The sequence below is a fragment of the Mustelus asterias genome, chromosome 6, assembly GCF_964213995.1.
Source record: "Mustelus asterias chromosome 6, sMusAst1.hap1.1, whole genome shotgun sequence".
Taxonomy (NCBI): Eukaryota; Metazoa; Chordata; class Chondrichthyes; order Carcharhiniformes; family Triakidae; genus Mustelus; species Mustelus asterias.
In genome coordinates this window covers 137,911,200-137,930,788 of record NC_135806.1, presented here as the reverse complement: position 1 = coordinate 137,930,788, position 19,589 = coordinate 137,911,200, and the positions used below count along the sequence as shown (strand labels likewise).

At 43.2% G+C, this 19,589-nt stretch overlaps 1 protein-coding gene across 3 annotated transcripts in view; it reads left to right on the top strand.

The window, feature by feature from the left end:
- Positions 1-19,589, top strand: part of fam193a (family with sequence similarity 193 member A) — a 206,912-nt gene that overhangs the window by 162,892 nt on the left and 24,431 nt on the right. For 2 of the 3 annotated variants that reach the window (XM_078215168.1, XM_078215167.1), the window contains exons 12-17: positions 19-172; positions 3,758-3,937; positions 8,079-8,333; positions 11,478-11,691; positions 13,151-13,414; positions 19,091-19,373. In XM_078215168.1, the coding sequence (XP_078071294.1) occupies positions 19-172; positions 3,758-3,937; positions 8,079-8,333; positions 11,478-11,691; positions 13,151-13,414; positions 19,091-19,373 (1,350 nt within the window). The remainder of the gene's footprint in view (positions 1-18; positions 173-3,757; positions 3,938-8,078; positions 8,334-11,477; positions 11,692-13,150; positions 13,415-19,090; positions 19,374-19,589) is intronic. The other variant, XM_078215170.1, reaches the window with a different exon arrangement.

Genomic DNA, 19,589 nt, shown 5'->3' with positions numbered 1-19,589 from the left:
TTTTATTTTTCTCCTCAGTGGCAGTGATGATGAAGATGTGACCCCTTTATCAGCTAAATTTGCTGATATATATCCACTCAACAGCTATGATGATGCAGAAGTAGTGGCCAACATGAATGGCATCCATGGAGAACTCAACGGTGGGGGTGAAAATATGGCATTAAAGGATGAGGTATGTTAACATAAAGAAATAGAAGTTGGGGGTGTGAGCTTGTCCCTGTGCTGCATAAACTTTCGCCTCAGTGTTTCTGCCTCCATTACAGTGGTCAAGCTAGTTGGCTTGAATTTTTATGGAGCATTTTCCTTCACTTATTCTTCCTATACAAATAATAGATTTTGTGTAGCTCTGTCTGCTTTGAATAAATCAAAACAAGGGGTGCCTGTAACCGCACAGGACTTGTTCTGTTCTCACCAAGACATTTTGCTTTGGAACAAGCTATTTGATACCTATTGATTTTATGATCCCTCTAACTGATTCCTCCAGTTTACTCCTAAGCTATATTTTTAAAAATACAATAAAATCAGATTTTTCTTGTTTCTGCACATTCTCTCTGTTATTTAACTCTTCGCTTGTTTCTTTTTGCTTCATATTTGGATTAGGAAGGGTTAATTTTAATTCCAATCCTTGGTTCTAGGAGTGTACCTAATTAAACCCCTTTGTCTCTTAAGCTGGCATGCCTCATTGATCCCTGCTCCATGTTGCATAGGATTTGAAGACAGGGACAGTTGGAGATTTCATTCCAAGCAGCATGTATCTTTTCCCCACTGCCCTGCTGAGACTATGTTGTGGTTGCTGAGACTATGTTGTGGTTAGGGCCTGGCATGTCCAGGCCTAGGCACAATTTCTGTCTTCCTTTTTGCATCACTGGCTAGTCAGGACTAGTAAGAAGTCTCACAACACCAGGTTAAAGTCCAACAGGTTTATTTGGTAGCACGAGCTTTTGGAGCGCTGCTCCTTCATCAGGTGAGTGGAGAGTTGGGTTCACAAACAGGGCATATATAGACACAGACTCAATTGCAAGATAATGGTTGGAATGCAAGTGTTAATAGGTAATCAAGTCTTTACAGGTATAGACAATGTGATTAGAGAGAGGGTTAAGCACAGGTTAAAGAGATGTGTATTGTCTCCAGCCAGGACAGTTAGTGAGATTTTGCAAGCCCAGGCAAGTCGTGGGAGTTACAGATAGAGTGACATAAACCCAAGATCCCTGTTGAGGCCGTCCTCGTGTGTGCAGAACTCGGCTATCAGTTTCTGCTCGGCGACTTTGCGTTCTGTGTCTTGAAGGCTGCCTTGGAGAACGCTTACCCGAAGATTGGAGGCTGAATGCCCTTGACTGCTGAAGTGTTCCCTGACAGGAAAGGAACACACCTGCCTGGTGATTGTCGAGTAGTGTCCGTTCATCCGTTGTCGTAGCGTCTGCATGGTCTCCCCAATGTATCATGCCTCAGGACATCCTTTCCTGCAGCGTATCAGGTAGACAACGTGAGGTGAGTTGCATGAGTATGTACCGTGTACCTGGTGCATGGTGTTCTCACGTGAGATGATGGCATCCGTGTCGATGATCCGGCACGTCTTGCAGAGGTTGCTGTGGCAGGGTTGTGTGGTGTCGTGGTTGCTGTTCTCCTGAAGGTTGGGTAGTTTGCTGGGGACAATGATCTGTTTGAGGTTGCGTGGTTGTTTGAAGGCAAGTAGGGGGCTGTGGGGATGGCTTTGGCGAGATGCTCATCTTTATCGATGACATTTGAAGGCTCCGAAGAAGATGCCGTAGCTTCTCCGCTCCGGGGAAGTATTGGACGACGAAGGGTACTCTGTCCGCCGTGTCCCGTGATTGTCTTCTGAGGAGGTCAGTACGGTTTTTTGTTGTGGCGCGTCGGAACTGTCGATCGATGAGTCGAGCGCCATATCCTGTTCTTATGAGGGCATCTTTCAGCGTCTGGAGGTGTCTGTTACGTTCCTCCAAATCTGAGCAGATTCTGTGTGTACGGAGGGCATGTCCGTAGGGGATGGCTTCTTTGACTTGTTTAGGGTGGAAGCTGGAGAAGTGGAGCATCGTGAGGTTATCCGTGGGCTTGGAGAATAGTCCATGCTGAGTCTGATGGTGGGATGGAACTTGTTGATGTCATCATGTAGTTGTTTCAGTGATTCTTCGCCATGAGTCCAAAGGAAGAAAATGTCATCGATGTATCTAGTGTATAGCATTGGTTGAAGGTCCTGTGCGATGAAGAGGTCTTGTTTGAACCTGTGCATGAAGATGTTGGCAGACTGAGATGCGAATTTGGTCCCCATGGATGTTTCGTGTGTCTGGATGAAGAACTGGTTGTTGAAGACGAAGATGTTGTGGTCCAGGATGAAACGGATGAGTTATATAATTGTATTTGGAGATTGGAAGTTGTCAGCATTGAGTACTGAGGCAGTTGCAGCAATGCCGTCATCATGGGGGATGCTGTTGTAGAGTGCAGAGATGTCCATTGTGACCAGGAGTGTTCCTGGTCCAACTGCTCCATGGGTGCTGAATTTCTGTAAGAAGTCTGTAGTGTCGTGACAGAAACTGGGGGTTACTTGTACAATGGGTTTCAGGATGCCCTCAACATAGCCAGAGAGGTTCTCACACAGGGTCTCATTGCCTGATACGATGGGACGACCGGGTGTATTGGCCTTGTGTATCTTCGGGAGGCAGTAGAGATCTTCAATGCGGGCAGTACGTGGGATGAGAGCATGGAGGGTGCTCTGAAGTTCCGGATCAAAGATCTTAATCAGTCTGTTGAGTTGGCAGGCCTGTTCTTTGGTCGGATCTGCGGGTAACTGTCTGTAGTGTTCCTGGTTGTTCAGTTGTTGGTACACTTCTTTACAATAATCCGTTCTGTTCAGTATGACGGCGGCCCCTCCTTTGCTGGTTTCACCATGGCTGCCACCGACACCGCAAACTGCTGGCTCAAAGTGGAGAGGATCTCCATCTCTGCAATCAGGACTAACTATGCACCAGTTTATCTCATTACTATCTGTGGGAGCTTGCTGTGCATAAGTTGGCTGCCATATTTAGCTTTTATTAACGAGGGGTGGGGTTATGCTGCAACTGTACAGGACCTTGGTGAGACCACATTTGGAATATTGTGTGCAGTTCTGGTCACCTCACTACAGGAAGGATGTAGAGACACAGGAAAGAGTGCAGAGGAGATTTACCAGGATGCTGCCTGGTTTGGAGGGTAGGTCTTATGAGGAAAGGTTGCGGGAGCTAGGGCTGTTCTCTCTGGAGTGGAGGAGGCTGAGGGGAGACTTAATAGAGGTTTATAAAATGATGAAGGGGATAGATAGAGTGAACGTTCAAAGACTATTTCCTCGGGTGGATGGAGCTATTACAAGGGGGCATAACTATAGGGTTCATGGTGGGAGATATAGGAAGGATATCAGTGGTAGGTTCTTTACGCAGAGAGTGGTTGGGGTGTGGAATGGACTGCCTGCAGTGATAGTGGAGTCAGACACTTTAGGAACATTTAAGCGGTTATTGGATAGGCACATGGAGCACACCAGGATGGTAGGGAATGGGATAGCTTGATCTTGGTTTCAGATAAAGCTCGGCACAACATCGTGGGCCGAAGGGCCTGTTCTGTGCTGTACTGTTCTATGTTCTATGTTCATATTGCCTAAATTACTGCAGGGGCCATGGTGCGCTTTGGGACATGCTGAGGTCAAAAGGTGCTGTCTACCGACAAGTTAATGTGTCCATTCCTTAATACCTTTTTTAAATTTGCATTCTAGTCTCCCCAGGTAAGCAGTACCAGTAGTAGCTCTTCAGAAGTTGATGACGAAGATGGCGATGATGGAGAGAGCAGCAGTGACCCCCCTGTGTCCCATACCGAGGAAATGCCTGGGAAGAGAACCACGAGAAAGGAGGAAGTGAGGAGGGACAGTCCACCACCGTCATATCCCAGTCAGCAGGTATGTACCATCCTGACAAAAAGGGGGAAAAGACCAAGGTTTGAAATGTGAAATAAATGCAAAAAGTTTCTGGAAATAAAGTCAGCCATTTTCGTGTATAGACTAGGCTGTGTACTGCAAGGGTTGAGAAACTAGTTATGATGGTTAGAATTTGGATTTGGGAATTCTCCACCCCTGAGAGCTATGGACACTTAGTTGTTAGCTATGTTCATAACTGAGTGATAGATTTTTAGACAGATAATGAAGTGTTATAGAGATAGGACAGGGAATTGGAGTTGAGGTACATGATCAGCAATGATCATGTACCTCAACCAAAAGCTGTATGGCCTATTCTGCTTATGTTTTTATGAAATTTCGAAGGGTTGTAATGGAGTAAGCAGGGAAAGGCTTTGCTGTGGAAAGTTTGTCACATTCTGTCATGAATTTAAAATTAAGATATTAAGGAGAGGGGTTTGGTTAATGACCCTTTATTTAGATGGCTGTTGAAGCATGGGATGTTTTTCACATGTTGAGAGGGAGATCATTGCATCTTTTAAGGTAAAAGTAATGAAACTTTAGCAGCAGAGGGAAGATGAGGGGATTATGGTTAAAGGATTGGCATAGATACAATGAGCTTGAATGTTCTGTAATCTTCAATGGTTAACTGGAAGTTAGATCCTTTTGTAGGAACGAAACTCTGGGGAGCAAGGAAGACGAGAGGTAAGAGTCAAGGAAAATTGTGTTTAACTTAATGACGCAGTCAATAGGTTTAATGACCTACAAACAGAATTTTGAAGAGATGCTGCTTTTTAAAAGTAGCCAGCAGATTTTTACCTTGCTTTTCATAAATAGCTTTGCCAGCCTGTAAACCTAACTTAACTCATAGGCAACTGACCACTTCAGTGCACATGACGATTGTGTGTTGTCAATTTGGATAGTTATAAATTATGTTTATCTCAATTGTCCCGATTGTAAAAGGAGGAAGGAAATCATTGGGCATAGATATAATAATGTATTGAGGGTGATGGGTAATTTGATAAATCTTTTTCTCAACCAAAACAAATCTGTGGAATTATAGCCATTTTTAAACAGGGATATTGGGTACTGGTTAAGCTGCAGTTAAAATTGTTTAATTCTGCACACCTCACTTTAAGAAGGATGACAAGACCATGGGACAAAGTGCAGAAGAGAATCACGGCAGTAATACCAGGCTTTAGTTGTTGGGAAACACTTGAAAAATTTTGGCTGTTTGGTTCAGGAAACGAACATTAAGAGGAGTAAAAACAGCGTTGAAAAACTCAGTGGCTCAGGCGGCATCTGTGGAGAGAGAGAAATAGAGTTAATGCTTCAAGTCGAGCATGACTTTTTGAAGAACAGTCATGTTGGACTTGACCAAACTCTGCTTCTCTCTCAGCAGATATCTTTTTTTAAAGTCTATTTATTAGTCACAAGTAAGGCTTACGTTAACAATGAAGTTACTGTGAAATTCCCCTAATCGCCACAGTCCGGCGCCTGTTCGGGTCAATGCACCTAACCAGCATGTCTTTCAGACTGTGGGAGGAAACCGGAGCACCCGGAGGAAACCCATGCAGACACGGGGAGAACATGCAAACTCCACACAGACAGTGACCCAAGCCAGGAATCGAACCCGGGTCCCTGGCGCTGTGAAGCAACAGTGCTGACCACTGGGCTACCCATGCTGCCCAGTGCTGGTCTTGTTGAGTTTTTCCAGCATTTGCTGTGTTTATTTCAAATTTCCAGCATCCAAAGTATTTTGCTTTTATGTTAATGCTAAGAGGGGATTTGACAGGATTTCATATGAAGGGTTTAATATGGTGGGTGAGGACAAAACACTTTTGGCTGATAAATCAGTGACCGGAGAAGCACGTTTTCAAATCACTACCAAAAAACCTAGGAGGTGGTTGAGAGATTTTTTTTCTCATTGTTATGCAGTGCTTTTGGGGCATGGAATTCCCTGCCAGAAACTTTAATAGAAGCAGATTCCACAATAGCTTCTAAAAGAGGGCAGGATAGATATTTGAAACAGAATAATTTAGGAATGTCTAGAAAAAGCAGCAGGGGAGCAGAATGATATTTTGAAGCTCTTTGAATGATCCCTGACAGCTGTAAAAGATCAAAGTGCTATTAAATGCTGTAATTCTAAGTAAAAAACGGGATTTATGGTTAAGTGAGGGGATGCCTGATTAAGTAAATTGCATCATATGACTTCATCCCATATAGTTATCACTAATCTTCAAATAGCAGTTGCAAAAGCTGGTGAATGTTTTTGACTCAAATTGGTCAATTTTAACTTATGCTGGCGGCATTTTCAAACCCCTCACTACTATTTTCTATTCTCAATGCTCCCCTTGCTGTCCAGCCCCGACTCCTCTTCTCCCCGCTCCGCCTCCTCCTCTCTCTCTCTCTTCCCCCCCCCCCCCCCCCCCCATGCCTGATGGGCAGTGCCAGGGGGCACAGGCTGGCACTGCCAGGGTGCCAATGCCCAGAGGTCCAACTTCCCTCCGCACCCTGGCCCTCTGGGGGGCCCTGATTGCCCCCCCCCCCCACTCCAGTGGGCGTTAACTCCCCGAAAGTGGGGAGCTACTGGAATCCCCGCTGGAGTGAAATACTCTGGCGGGATGGGAGATGTAGCGGACCCGGAGACTTCAGTCCTGGACCTGCTAATCATATTTAAACTATTACAATAACCATGTAAATGGTCTTTGTACCTCCCTGCCAATTTCTGGCATGGAGCAGATGCCACCAGAAATCCCGCGCTGGGAGACACAAGTGGGACATGAACATTTGCACAAACCCCGCAAATCAGTCGACGTGAGAATCTCCCAGCCCACCATGCTATAAAGTTAATGCAGTGGGATGGGAGAATCGTGGCCCTGATTCCTATCATTGCACTCACCGTTTTCCACCTACATGCTGTAGCTTGTCAGGCTGTTTCACTGCCTTGTCCGTGCTGTGAACTAAGCTCAGCTGTTCCACATGCTGTCATAGCAGTCCTTTGGTGCTTCACAAACTCCCATTCATCTAAACTCTGCTGACCAAATTCTCACTTTCCAATGCCTGGACTTTTTGACCTACACTAGCTCCTGCTCCAACACTTGTGATCTCAGGACACTAAAGATGCTATGCTAGTGCTAGTAGTAGATGTTGTGATAAATTCTTGATCCTTTTCTCAGAATAATTACTTCAGGCGGCATTTAGTTTATGCATTTAAAACTAAAAAAGGGGCATTTTGTTCTTACAAACATTGTATCATTTGAAGGCTGTTAAACTGGGAACTTCTTTGAATAGAATTGTGCCGTTGCATTAGTTATGAAACAGCACCCCAAAATATTTTAATTACAATTTAATGCATCAAGATGATTTTGTGTTTAATTGATTGGTAAATCTCTCATTTTTAAACTGCGGAAGTTAGTAACACTACAGATTCAGTCCCTCAAGCTACTATTCACGTTGACTGTCAGTGGCATAAGGCCATTCCGACCCAGTGGAATTCCCAGACCTGGGGGAGTGTCCTCCTTAAGATTCCCTCAGTAACCACCATTAGTCAAACATCCTGATCCCTGACAGCTGTAAAAGATCAGTGTTCAATTCTTGATTTACCAATTTGTTCACAATGTTGATGGATTAATTGTATCATTTTAAGGAAAATGATTGTCAACTAGCGTAAAAGTCTGGAGAGAAAAATATTAAAAAGATTGAACACCTTGAGGGAAACTCAGGGCAAAGATTTGTTGTTTCCCATTTTCACTTAGAAATCAACATTTCCCTTGCCTCTGTGCCTATTGTGCAAAATTCTAGTCCTCTGGAACCAAATTGCACCTCGCATGGTAGGAATGGAGAATTGAGGGATTTACCATGAGATTGTGGCCCGAGTTCAACCACTTACCTTGCTGGATGCAATGTACAAGTAAATCCCTCCTGCATATCGGGCTTATGACAGCCATGCTATGTGACTTTGTATGGTTTGGTGCTCCAGTGTCGTCACCAGGCAATTCATGGTCATTCCCTGTGCTGTTGGCTGCCTCAGCTGCTTCAGACATTGTAGTGTCTCAATTGTGGAGCCACTCTAATCCAAGGCACGTCTTAAAAGAGCATTTGATATCAGATAAAGCTGCTGAAAATGTTTACTCTTTTTCTAAAGGCTGACCAGGTTCAGAATGTTTGTGAATGCCACGTCTGCAAGCAAGAAGGCTCTGGTTTGAACACATCCGCACTTGCGGCCGGGCGTCTTCCCAGCGGCCATCAGTTTTTACCCACAGAGAAGCCTTCCCACCCCGCTCTTCATCTCTACCCCCACATCCATGGACATTTACCACTGCACACTATCCCTCACTTGCCTCGGCCACTTCTCCATCCAACCCTCTACGCAACAACTCCACCGTTCACGCACAACAAGGTAAGGCTTTTCTCTGCTTGGAAAGGAGAGGGTTTCCTTTCCACATATTCTTAGTTTGTGCATTAGCACCGTTCTGAAAGATTTTATCTGGCAACACATTTAAAATTTGTGTGCACAACAGCTTCGATTTAATGTGCATCATATTTGGGATTCTCACTTCCAACTTAATACCTCGCAAGTGGTGATACTGTTGCTAATGATGTTTTGGCAAGCAATTGAAATTCCCCAGAAGTATGTGGCTAGGTACCCAGCCGTTCTGATATAAATGTTACTCAAGATGAGTCCATTAATCTGTGCAAATTTACTTTTAATATTGCTCTTCGTTCTTTGTTATCCTCTCTCTGAAAAGAAAATCTTAAATTAAAGCCAGGACTTTTCAGCCCCACCACAGTTTGTGGATTGTCTATGTTTCTATGAGTTGTTTCAGAGGGTTGATGTAGGAACTTGACCTGTCGATGGCGGACTTCAGGATAAGGGGCCATAACCTTAATGTCAGAACTCGACCAAACAGGATGGAAGTTAGGAAACACTTCTTTTCCCCCGCAAAGAGTATGGAATACTCTCCCACAAAAAGGTAGATTCTAGCTCAGGAGCATTGGGTTTAGGAGCTGGAGTAAGCCATTCAGCCCTTTGAGCCTGCTCTATCATTTAGTAACATCATGGCTGATCTAATTGTGGTCTCATCCCCACTTTGCCATCTGCCCCATATAATCCTTGATCCCCTTGTATGTTTCCATGAGATCAGCTCTCATTCTTCTAAACTCCAATGGGTACAGGCTGACCTGTTCAATCTTTCTTCATAAGGTAAGCCCCTCATCCCAGGAGTGAGTTTAGTGAACCTTTTTCCCCCTTCCATTGTAAGGACCCAATTGGCGTGGTGGATGTTGGTGCCAACGACACAGGCAGGACAAGGAAAGAGGTTCTGTATAGTCAACATGAAGGGCTAGGCACCAAATTAAGAAGCAGAACCTCAAAGGTCATGATCTCTGGATTATTATCCAAACCACATGCAAATTGGCAAATGGCAAATAAGCATGATTCAAAGATTGGTGTGGGAGGAGTGGGTTTCCGTTTGTCGATCACTGGCATCAACACTAGGATGTGGGGACTGTACCTTTGGGATGGTCAACACATGAACCGTACTGGGTGAAGTGAATTGGATACTAGGCTAGAGATAGATTGATAAAGAAGCAGTGATAGTTTTAAGGAGATATTTCCGAATACTACGAATAAGTATGCTCCTTCTATGAAGACAAATTCTTAAGGGCTGAACCCACCGTCTGCGGTGAACTGAAGAAGTTAAGGAAAATAAGAAACTTGAGGGAAAAGCATATAATTGCAAAGTTGAATGCCAGGTTAGATGATTGATCATAATATCAAGACTAGTAGAGAATAACTAAAAGGTTAATCAGGAGAAAGAAATTACTGTCCGAGAGGAAGTTGGCTAGAAATGTGAAAACAGATAATGAGTTTCTACAGCTATTTAAACTGCAGAGCAAGTGTTGGTCCTCCTTCGAGAGTGACAGTGGAGAGTTAATGGTTGATAAGGAAATGGAAGATGAAATGAACAAATTTTGCTTCTGTCTTCGTTATTGAAGATAGAAAGAACATTGCGGCAATAGCTATAAATCAGGAGGTGGAAGAGAGAGGAACTTGGTGAAATTACAATCTAGGGAAGCGGTAGTGAGGAAACTGGAGCTGAGGACTGACAAGTCTCCAATCCTGAAGAGCGTCATCCTAGGCTGCTAAAAGAGGTCGCAAATGAGGTAGTGATACATTAGTGTTAATTTTCCTTAATAATGGATTCTAGCAATTTCCTTTTTGACAGATGTTAGGCTAACTGGCTTGTAGTTTCCTGCTTTCTGTCCCCCACTATTCTTGAATAAAGGTGTGACGTCAGCTATTTTCCAATCTACTGGGGCCCTTCTAGAATCATAGGAATTTTGGAAGATTATAACAGTTAATAATTTTAAATCTCTTATCAATAGATTTTTCTTGTCAAATTTAATTAAGTATATGGAGCCATAGTGGGGTGGATGGTGGTGTGACACAGATCAACCATGATCTTATTGTATGGCAAAACAGGTTCTGCCGTACAACCATGACCTAATATGGTAGAAGCAATATTGAAAGCAGCAGAGCAGTTCCAGGTGAAGGCTCACGAAGAACCTTTTTTGGGATAGCAAGGAGTGACAAGCAGAGATGTTCCTGCCAGCAACAGCCAAGAAATATTCAAGTTCCTTTGCAATAAATGATAACATTCTATTGACTTTCCTAATTACATGCTGTACCTGCATTCTAGTATTTTGTGAGTCATGCACTCGGCCACCCAGGCCCCTCTGAATCACAGAGCTTTACAATCTTTCACCATTGAGATAATGTGCTTTTTATTCTTGCCAAGGTGGACAACTTCATAGTTTACCACGTTATACCTCCATTTGCCAGACCCCTCTTCCCATTCACTTAACCTGTCTATGTCCCCTTGTAGCCTCCACATGTCCGCTTCACGACTTACTTTCCTACCTATCTTTATAACACCAGCAAATTTAGCAACCAAAGCTTCTGATCTTTCATCCAAGTGATTTACATAAATGGTAAGCAGTCACCTCTAGAATACAGCATCTCTGACAGTGCAGCACTCGCTCAGCACTGCACTGGAGTGAGAACCGTGATTTTTGTACTCCAAGCCCTGGAGTGGAACTTGAAGGTGTAGCTTTGTGACTTGAGGTGCAAGTGCCACCAGCTGTGTGCAGCTGGAAGTAGCACAAGGTACTGTATAAACATTTTCTCTCTTTATAAAGTGTGCTTTAGAAAAGCAGGTGCAGCATGTGTCCAATCAAAACCATTATCATTTATACTGGTCTTGGCGCCCCACCCACCCACCCCACCACCCACCCACCCCACCACCACCACTATGAAGCCTAGAATAAATTATAACATCACTTTGATATCTTCTGAAACTGCTGAAATTGAAGTCTTGTGGCCATCATTAATTTTTCAACCCAATAAATAGAAGGTTACCAGGTCAGACTCTTACATCTGACTTGCTAGAAGCTTCACCATGCAAGTTTGAGAACAGTGTCATTCACATGATAATTACTCGTGGAGTGAATAATTATAACTGTCATTTGCTTTGCTTTGCAGGCTCTTCCGTCAGCCCCACCTCCCAATCATACGAGCAAACATCAGGTGTTCAATGCTTCCCTCCAGGACCACATTTACCCAAGTTGTTTTGGTAGTACTGACTGGAACAACCCGCTCCTTACGTCCCACAAATTAGCAAGTCTATGGGGATCAGAATTAATAAACGGGGACAAGCCATGGAACCCTGCTGCTTTTCTACCAGAAACATTATCTGGTAAGGAGCTGCTCTTTACATTTCAGCGCACTTAGAAAGAAACCCTTCAACACAGTCTTGTGAATTGCTGCTGCCTGACTGAATGATTATTCAATTGATGTTGCCCTTTGTTAGTGTAACTTTGAATATCATGCAGATATTTTGAAATTTCTGTGCACTGTTTCTGATATCTTCAGTAGAAATTTACTTCACTGTACCCTTTTCCTTTTTAAATATTATAGGCAGCTGGGTGGGGGCAGAGGGTCAGCCACTTCTCTTGGCCTTATATTTAAAGCCAGCTGATGGTGTGAAAGTCCTTGAACTATAAGGATCATATGCGTGCTGAGTTTGGGAAGTCTCTGTCCAACTCCTATAGGCATGTGCCTGCAGCGCAAAACCTCAGCACTAAAAGAACCTTACTAAGAGGGGAACCCAGAATGGCTATTATGGGAAATGGAAGCACGTGGCAGCCTTGCAGTAATCAGGTGCTTGTCTGATGCAGGAGCTGAGATATCTTGTTAGGATAGAGTAGGAGGTTTAATCTGCATGTCATTTTGTTATTCCTGACCTGGGAAGGTTTACTCTAATTAGCTCTGCTATTCTTGATCTGGGAAGGTTTGCTGTTGACTAAATATCTGAAATGAAATGTTCTATGACCCATCAGTAAAATTTACATAATGAGTTTAGGTAAAAAGGATAGTTGATTGGATTTTGGTCTTGCTATTTGAGAGTGCCAACTTTCTTCCCACTGCAGCATCCAGTCACTTCTCAAATTAATTCAGTATCAAAACCCCCCACCAACTCAATTGCAAAATAATCATACAATTCCCCACATGCAAGGGAAGAACCCTGCTATCTCAGTATGGAATTTGGTAAACTTTCCTTATCATGTGTTCACTACAAGTAGTGATAGACGATGAAAAGAGAGTTCAGCTCATTAGTGGTGATTCTAGCCACCAAAGGTGGTGAGACCTTACTCTCTGCCCTGGATGGAGAGGAGAGAATCAATAATAAATCAGCAGTGTGTTGCTGGGAGGAAACACTGACAACTTCCTCACCAATTCTACAAGTCAAGCGGACAAGCTGCACCAGACCAAGGTTACCTACGATACCTCACTTGGCAAATTTAATTAACCCATTTAACACACTTGTACAACCTATTATCACTGATCTCAGGGAACCTGTTGAATCATTCTCAAAAGACTGTGCTGTATCCATACATAAACATTTTTTCAGAAAATGAACTTCATGTGGGTAAGATAATTGTCCTGGATTCTTGCCTACTTCTTTATAGGCCAGTTAGCTGTCTGTCCTATCACTGGAGAAAAATAAAATTAATAGATTCCTTTATAAAAACTGAAGTGATGTTAACATGACCAGGGTATGATCTGTAATTAAGGTGGCCATGAAGGACTGCAGGTCTAGTAATTTCGCAGGGAGGGTTTGCAATGTTTACTATCTATTTGTCATTGTTTCACAGGTGATATGTTGGGGTCACCACTCCCAGAGATTAGGCCCGAAGCACTTCCTCCCACAACTAGCACAGACACAGCTGTCACGGACACCAAGGAGAAAAAGCCCGCATCTAGGAAAAAATGTCTCTACAACCCCCCTCCTTCTGTGGAAACAAACAAAGTCATCATGGCAACCTCCTCAGCCACTTCCTCTGTCTCATCAACAGCTACTACCGTGCAATCTAGTTCCAATCAGTTTAAGGTTTCATCTAAAAGGCCTACATCACTAGGTAAAGCCAGCCCACTTTGAGTTTCACTTCAGGTGAAGCTAAATCATTTGACATATCAAAGTTATAGAGGCTTTCTTTATCAATTCTCTTTTATTCACTGTATGTTAAAATGTGTTTAGATTCAGTCAGTCATTACGGCACAGGAGGAGGCCATTTGGCCCAAAAATCCACACTGGATCCAAGGTTTAATTTTTAATGTTTTTTGAATCTTGTCTGGTACAAATTGCCTTTTATTTTCTTAGTGTTTTCCCTGTTAATTGCTCCTAGTTTCCTTCTTTCTTGAAGGGTCTTTCGCTTGCGTATAGAGTTCCATTTCCAGAACTAATGGGCAAGCCACCAGTAGCTTTTCCCAAATGATTATACATCATGTTAGTTTTGACATCTATACAGTTGAGCCCAGTGCTGCCCTCCTTTGACTGTAGTGCGCTCCTGCAATCCCAATGCTCAACTGTATAGTTCAGATAGTGAGAAGTCTCACAACACCAGGTTAAAGTCCAACAGGTTTATTTGGTAGCACGAGCCACTAGCTTTCGGAGCGCTGCCCCTTCATCAGGTGAGTGGGGTTTCAGTTCACAAACAGGGCATATAAAGACATACCATCAATTTACAAAGTAATGGTTGGAGTGCGAGTCTTTACAGGTAATCAAGTCTCAAAGGCTGTAAACTGTAAAGCCTTTAAGATTTGATTACCTGTGAAGACTCGCATTCCAACCATTACTTTGTAAATTGAGTTTGTGTCTTTATATGCCCTGTTCGTGAAGTCAACTCCCACTCACCTGACGAAGGGGCAGCGCTCTGAAAGCTAGTGGCTCGTGCTACCAAATAAACCTGTTGGACTTTAACCTGGTGTTGTGAGACTTCTTACTGTGTTTACCCCAGTCCAACGCCGGCATCTCCACATCATAGTTCAGTTACTCAGAAGATAAATGAACTGATCCACTGCAGCGAGCCATTAGACAGAAGTCTTTCCTTCTGGGGAGTGAGCTACAATAATGCAGCTTTGTCAACACCAGATAATTGTGTGTTGAGAGCCACACAGTTTGCCCTTTGTATTGTGTGCCGTATTTTTCAAATGTATCCTTTCATGGAGTGAGGGTGTGGAGACGATCATTTGCTATCCATCCCCGATTGCCCTTGAACCCTTTCAAAGAGATTTAAGAGTCGAGCGCATTGCTATGGGTCTGGAGTCACATGTAGAACAGACCAGGCAAAGATGTAAGATTTTCTTCCCTGAAGGACATGAGTGAACCATGTGGGTTATGACATACAATGCTAGTTGCATGCTTACCATTGCTGAGACGGGTTTTCAGTTCTCAATTTTGTTATTGAATTTAAATTCCATGAGACGCCTTGATGGGATTTGAACAGGACATCCTAGTCAGTTCATCAACTGACTTTCTGTTTTTAAAAAAAAGATCCAGTTATTCTTTGGGTTCTTGCTTTGCATAATCTGATTACCACGTTTCCTATGTTGCCAGAGTGGCTATATCCCAGAAGTAAAGCGTTTTGAAAAATTCAGACATTGCAAAAGCTCAAGATAAACACATTTTTTCCTGTTGAGGGCCCAGGTGTTTGGCCATTGTAATGTGTGCTCTGTAGTAACCAGTATGAGGTTTGATGGCAACGGTTACAGCTGGCGCTGAATGCGAGTACACAGCCTTCTCTGAATCTTTTTCCAGTTGTGAGGAAGGTTGCTCTGGCTGGGCACTTCCCTCTGAATGGAACAAAATCAGTGTTGTCTGCTTGAGAGAAGACAGCTTGACACCTGACATTACTGGCTGTATGCATTGTACAAATTGAGCTTCAACTCAGCGGTATCCTAATTATTAGGCTGCAGTATCTTGGGGACACTTTCTCACTAATTTATCATTGCTATAGCTAAAGTGCATCAGGCTTGATTTAGCACTGCAGCTCAATGTAAATTGAATTCATTTCCTGTCAAGTTTGCAGTCACCTGCTGTATGGAAACAGAATCTGCGAGCGTTATTTCAGTTTTGTGCAGCAAATAGGTCATCTGAACTTCACTGAAATCACAATGTTGGCATCTGTTTCCCTTGCCATTGTTTCCACCCTGGCTACTTTTGGTTGAGACAAGCCATTCACAATATTGATGAAGGGTCACAGATCTGAAACATTAACACTGTTTCTTTCTCTCTGCAGATGCTACCAGAAGTGCTGAGTATTTCTAGTATCTTCTGTTTTTATTTCTGATTTCCAGCAGCTGCAGTATTTTGCCAGGATTCTGTTTGACCCCATAGCTGCTGTTACTAAACCCTCAGAGTAAAGGGGAAACCATTCAGAACTGAGATGAGGAATTTCTTCACTGAGGGTGGTGAATCTTTGGAATTCCCTATCCCAAAGGGCAGTGGAGGCACAGTCATCGAGGATGTTCAAGATAGTGTCGATAGATTTCTAGTCAATAAAGACATCAAGGGTTATGGGCAAAGTATGGAAAAATGGCATTTGGGTGCATCAGCCATGATCTAGTTGAATGGCGGAATTGGCTCAAGGTTCTAAATGGCTTACTCCTGATAACATGTTCCTTACTTGTACCTTTGCCTCCTTCAGACCCGACTACCCTATTGTTGACACAGATTTTAAAAATTAACACTTTTTATGCACTTAAGAGTTGGTAGCGCAAACCTTTTAAGAAAGAAAAACAAGTTTTATTAGAAATCAACACCTACAAGATACTATAGGCCACAACCACTTGTGTATTCATTTGACTCAATTCTTATTCATGGGAGCTGAGAGTTGGTTATATATGACATGGTCAATGATTGGTTGTCAATAGAGAGGCATGACTGTGTTGAACAACAGACAAAAGATGCATTAATGCCAGAAAAATGTCATAACAACTGAGCCAGTTTTGATTTTGATTTGATTTATTATTGTCACATGTATTAGCATACAGTGAAAAGTATTATTCCTTGCACGCTATACAGACAAAGCATACCATTCATAGAGAAGGAAACAAGAAAGTGCAGAATGTAGTGTTAGAGTCATAGCTCGGGTGTAGAGAAAGATCAACTTAATGCAAGGTAAGTCCATTCAAAAGTCTGACAGCAGCAGGGAAGAAGCTGTTCTCGAGTCGTTTGGTATGTGACCTCAGACTTTTGTATCTTTTTTCCGATGGAAGAAGGCGGAAGAGAGAATGTCCGGGGTGCGTGGGGTCCTTAATTAGGTTGGCTGCTTTGCCGAGGCAGCGGGAAGTGTAGACAGAGTCATTGGATGGGAGGCTGGTTTGTGTGATGGATTGGGCTACATTCATGACCCTTTGTAGTTTCTTGCGGTCTTGAACAGAGCAGGAGCTGTACCAAGCAGAAAGAATGCTTTCTATGGCGCATCTGTAAAAGTTGGTGAGAGTCATAGCTGACATGCCAAATGTCCTTAGTCTTCTGAGAAAGTAGAGGCGTTGGTGGGCTTTCTTAACTATAGTGTCGGCATGGGGGGACCAGGATAGGTTGTTGGTGACCTGAACACCTAAAAACTTGAAGCTCTTGACCCTTTCCACTTTGTCCCCATTGATGCAGAGAGGATGTATTTTACAAATTTTTTGATCAGGAGTAAATTTCTTGGGTGATAAAGTTTTCAGTTTCTTTCTCCAGCTGGTGGGCAGGAGATTCGAATCAAGTACTGAACACTCTTCTGTGCTTTGTGTTTGGCCTGGCAAAGCACTGATTAAAAATATCCTGTTGTGGAAAGTCGAGCTGACTAACAGGAACAGGAGTAAGCCATTCTGCCCCTTTGGGCTTGCTCCGACATTCAATTCGAACACAGCTAATTGCACCTCAACTCTGTTTTCCTACATTTGGTTCATATCCCTTGATACCTTTACCAAACAAAGACTTCCAGCCTCAGTCTTGACAGCTCTTGTTATCTGCCAGCATTCACAGCGTTCGAAATTTCTACTCTTTGTGAAGAACAAGTGCTTTCTGACATTGCTCCTGAATATCATAGCTCATTTTTAATATTATAGGAAATCCTTGCTTAAAATTGTAATTGCATTCCTAAGTGGAAGAGAGTCAGGCAGGGAAGTGGTGAATGGGATGAGAGTCAGGCAGGGAAGCAGGAGTAGGAGAGAAAGTCGGGCAGGGAAGCGATGATCAGGGGGACAGTGGGGCAGGGCCGTGGCGAATGGGGAGAGAATCAGACAGGGCAGAGGTGAGCAGGGAGAGAGCGTCAGACAACGAAGTGGTGAATGGGAAGACCATTGGGCAGGGAAGCAGCGAGTGGGAGAGAGTGTCGGGTAGGGAAGCAGTGAACGGTGTTAGGGTACAAGTTCAGAAACCCCAAGGTGTATTATGAAGTCAGACTCGACCCCACCAATTTACTATATTGGCATTGATGTGAGGGTAGGATATTTCACTCCAGGCACAATTCTACTGACAAACTTGGGAAGCTTTTATCAAAACAACTTTATTTAACAACACAGTTTAACCATAACAAATGAAATGGCTTAACATTTTAAGTTTGGATCAATGCTTAAACCTGACAAGATACAATTCTTAACTGCTATACTATCCCTATGAGTTCCAATTCAAGCAATATACCTCTTCAAGATCAGTTAGCAAACACAGGCTTGCGAGCTTGTAATTAGATTGCCAATCCTAGAGTTCTCAAGTACTTCCAGAGAGCGAGCGACAGAGGGATACATACATCTTGCTTTTTTCAGAACAGACAGAAACTATCTGTTTTAAGACAGTCTCTCCTGCAAGCCTAGCTCTGCCCAATAATACATGACTCTGTCAATCAACTGAATCAAAACGCTATTCTGAAATCCCAAGGGATCCTATGTAAAGACAAATGCATTAACTCTGTTTAGACAAACGCACCATTAGCCATTCAGTCATTACCCTGCATCCTCAACATGGAGCTGCATGTTTTCCCAGACATATCAGCACCGTGTACCGTTTTAAACATACCCCTTAGAAGAAACATGATAAAAATACATTTCTAAAAGCCACGGTATCATCACAAGGGGGAGAGAATCGGAGAGGGAAGCAGTGAGTGGAAGTGAAAGTCGGGCAGGGAATTGGTGAATGGGAGACATAGTCGGATAGGGAAGAGACTATCGGTGAGATGGTCGGGTAGGAAAGCGGCTATCGGTGAAAATTGGGCAGGGAAGTGGCGAGCTGCGGAATTTTGGAACGGGTGAGGCCTTTCCAAAATGGCCCCAATTGGGTGTCTCACTGTATTGGCTCGAGCACATAATGATGCTTAAGTGAAATTCCTGACTCTAAATGTATATACCGATTCTGATATCCATGACACTTAAAGCAAAATGAAGCCGAATGAGACAGCTTAAAGTGGGCACCTTCCTACACTGTTCTCACTGTTAGCCACAGGGAGTTGTTAATCAGCATCTATTCTGTTAAAAACTTTTAAAATATTTTAAACACAGTGACCATAGCCTGAGGCCTAGAGCAGATTGTCTGAAAAGTTGCGATGCAGACAAGGTATCGCTTAAAATAATTACAGACTTAATATGGAAAATTAATGCTAAGCTTCAGTTTATCTAACGTAAAATTCATTGTTATTTGTAATGTTTTCTATTCAAGTGTTTCCACAATTGAAGAAATATGTTGATCCAAAGCTGTAATACGTTGGTGTTCACATTTCTGTTGGAGGTGGCCTAAGTTATTGACTTCCTTTTGTGTTTTGTTTTTGGCACAGGTGAAGTATTCCACAATTTAGGTAAAGAAGACCACAGACATCCAACACCAGTCGCACCTAGGAACAGCCCCACAGGTTTAACATCTCTTCCATCTCTCACACCCACGCCGCTGTCCCCTGCCTCTGCACCTCACATGCCTAACCTTGTGACTTCGCCTTTTCCAAAGACAGCTTCAACTGCCCCAGGTTTTGTTGATCCCCATTCTGGGCTCTGTCCAACCTCAACCGCACCCCCTGCAGCTACTACAGAAGGTTCAGTGAGTGCTTCAGCCAGTGTCTGCAGGTGAGTACACGAACAGTATCTGTGACTAGTAAGATTATTTATTGTTTCAGGAAAGTGTTTCCATTTAATAAATCACATGAAGCAAGTCTGGAACAAACTGAATCCAAGATTTATATATAGATTTCATGGTGGATTCTTTGGAATGACAGCAACTGAGTCACAATGGTGTGAAAATGTTGCCCAACGTTGACCATTCTGTGTTGTGGCCACTGATGT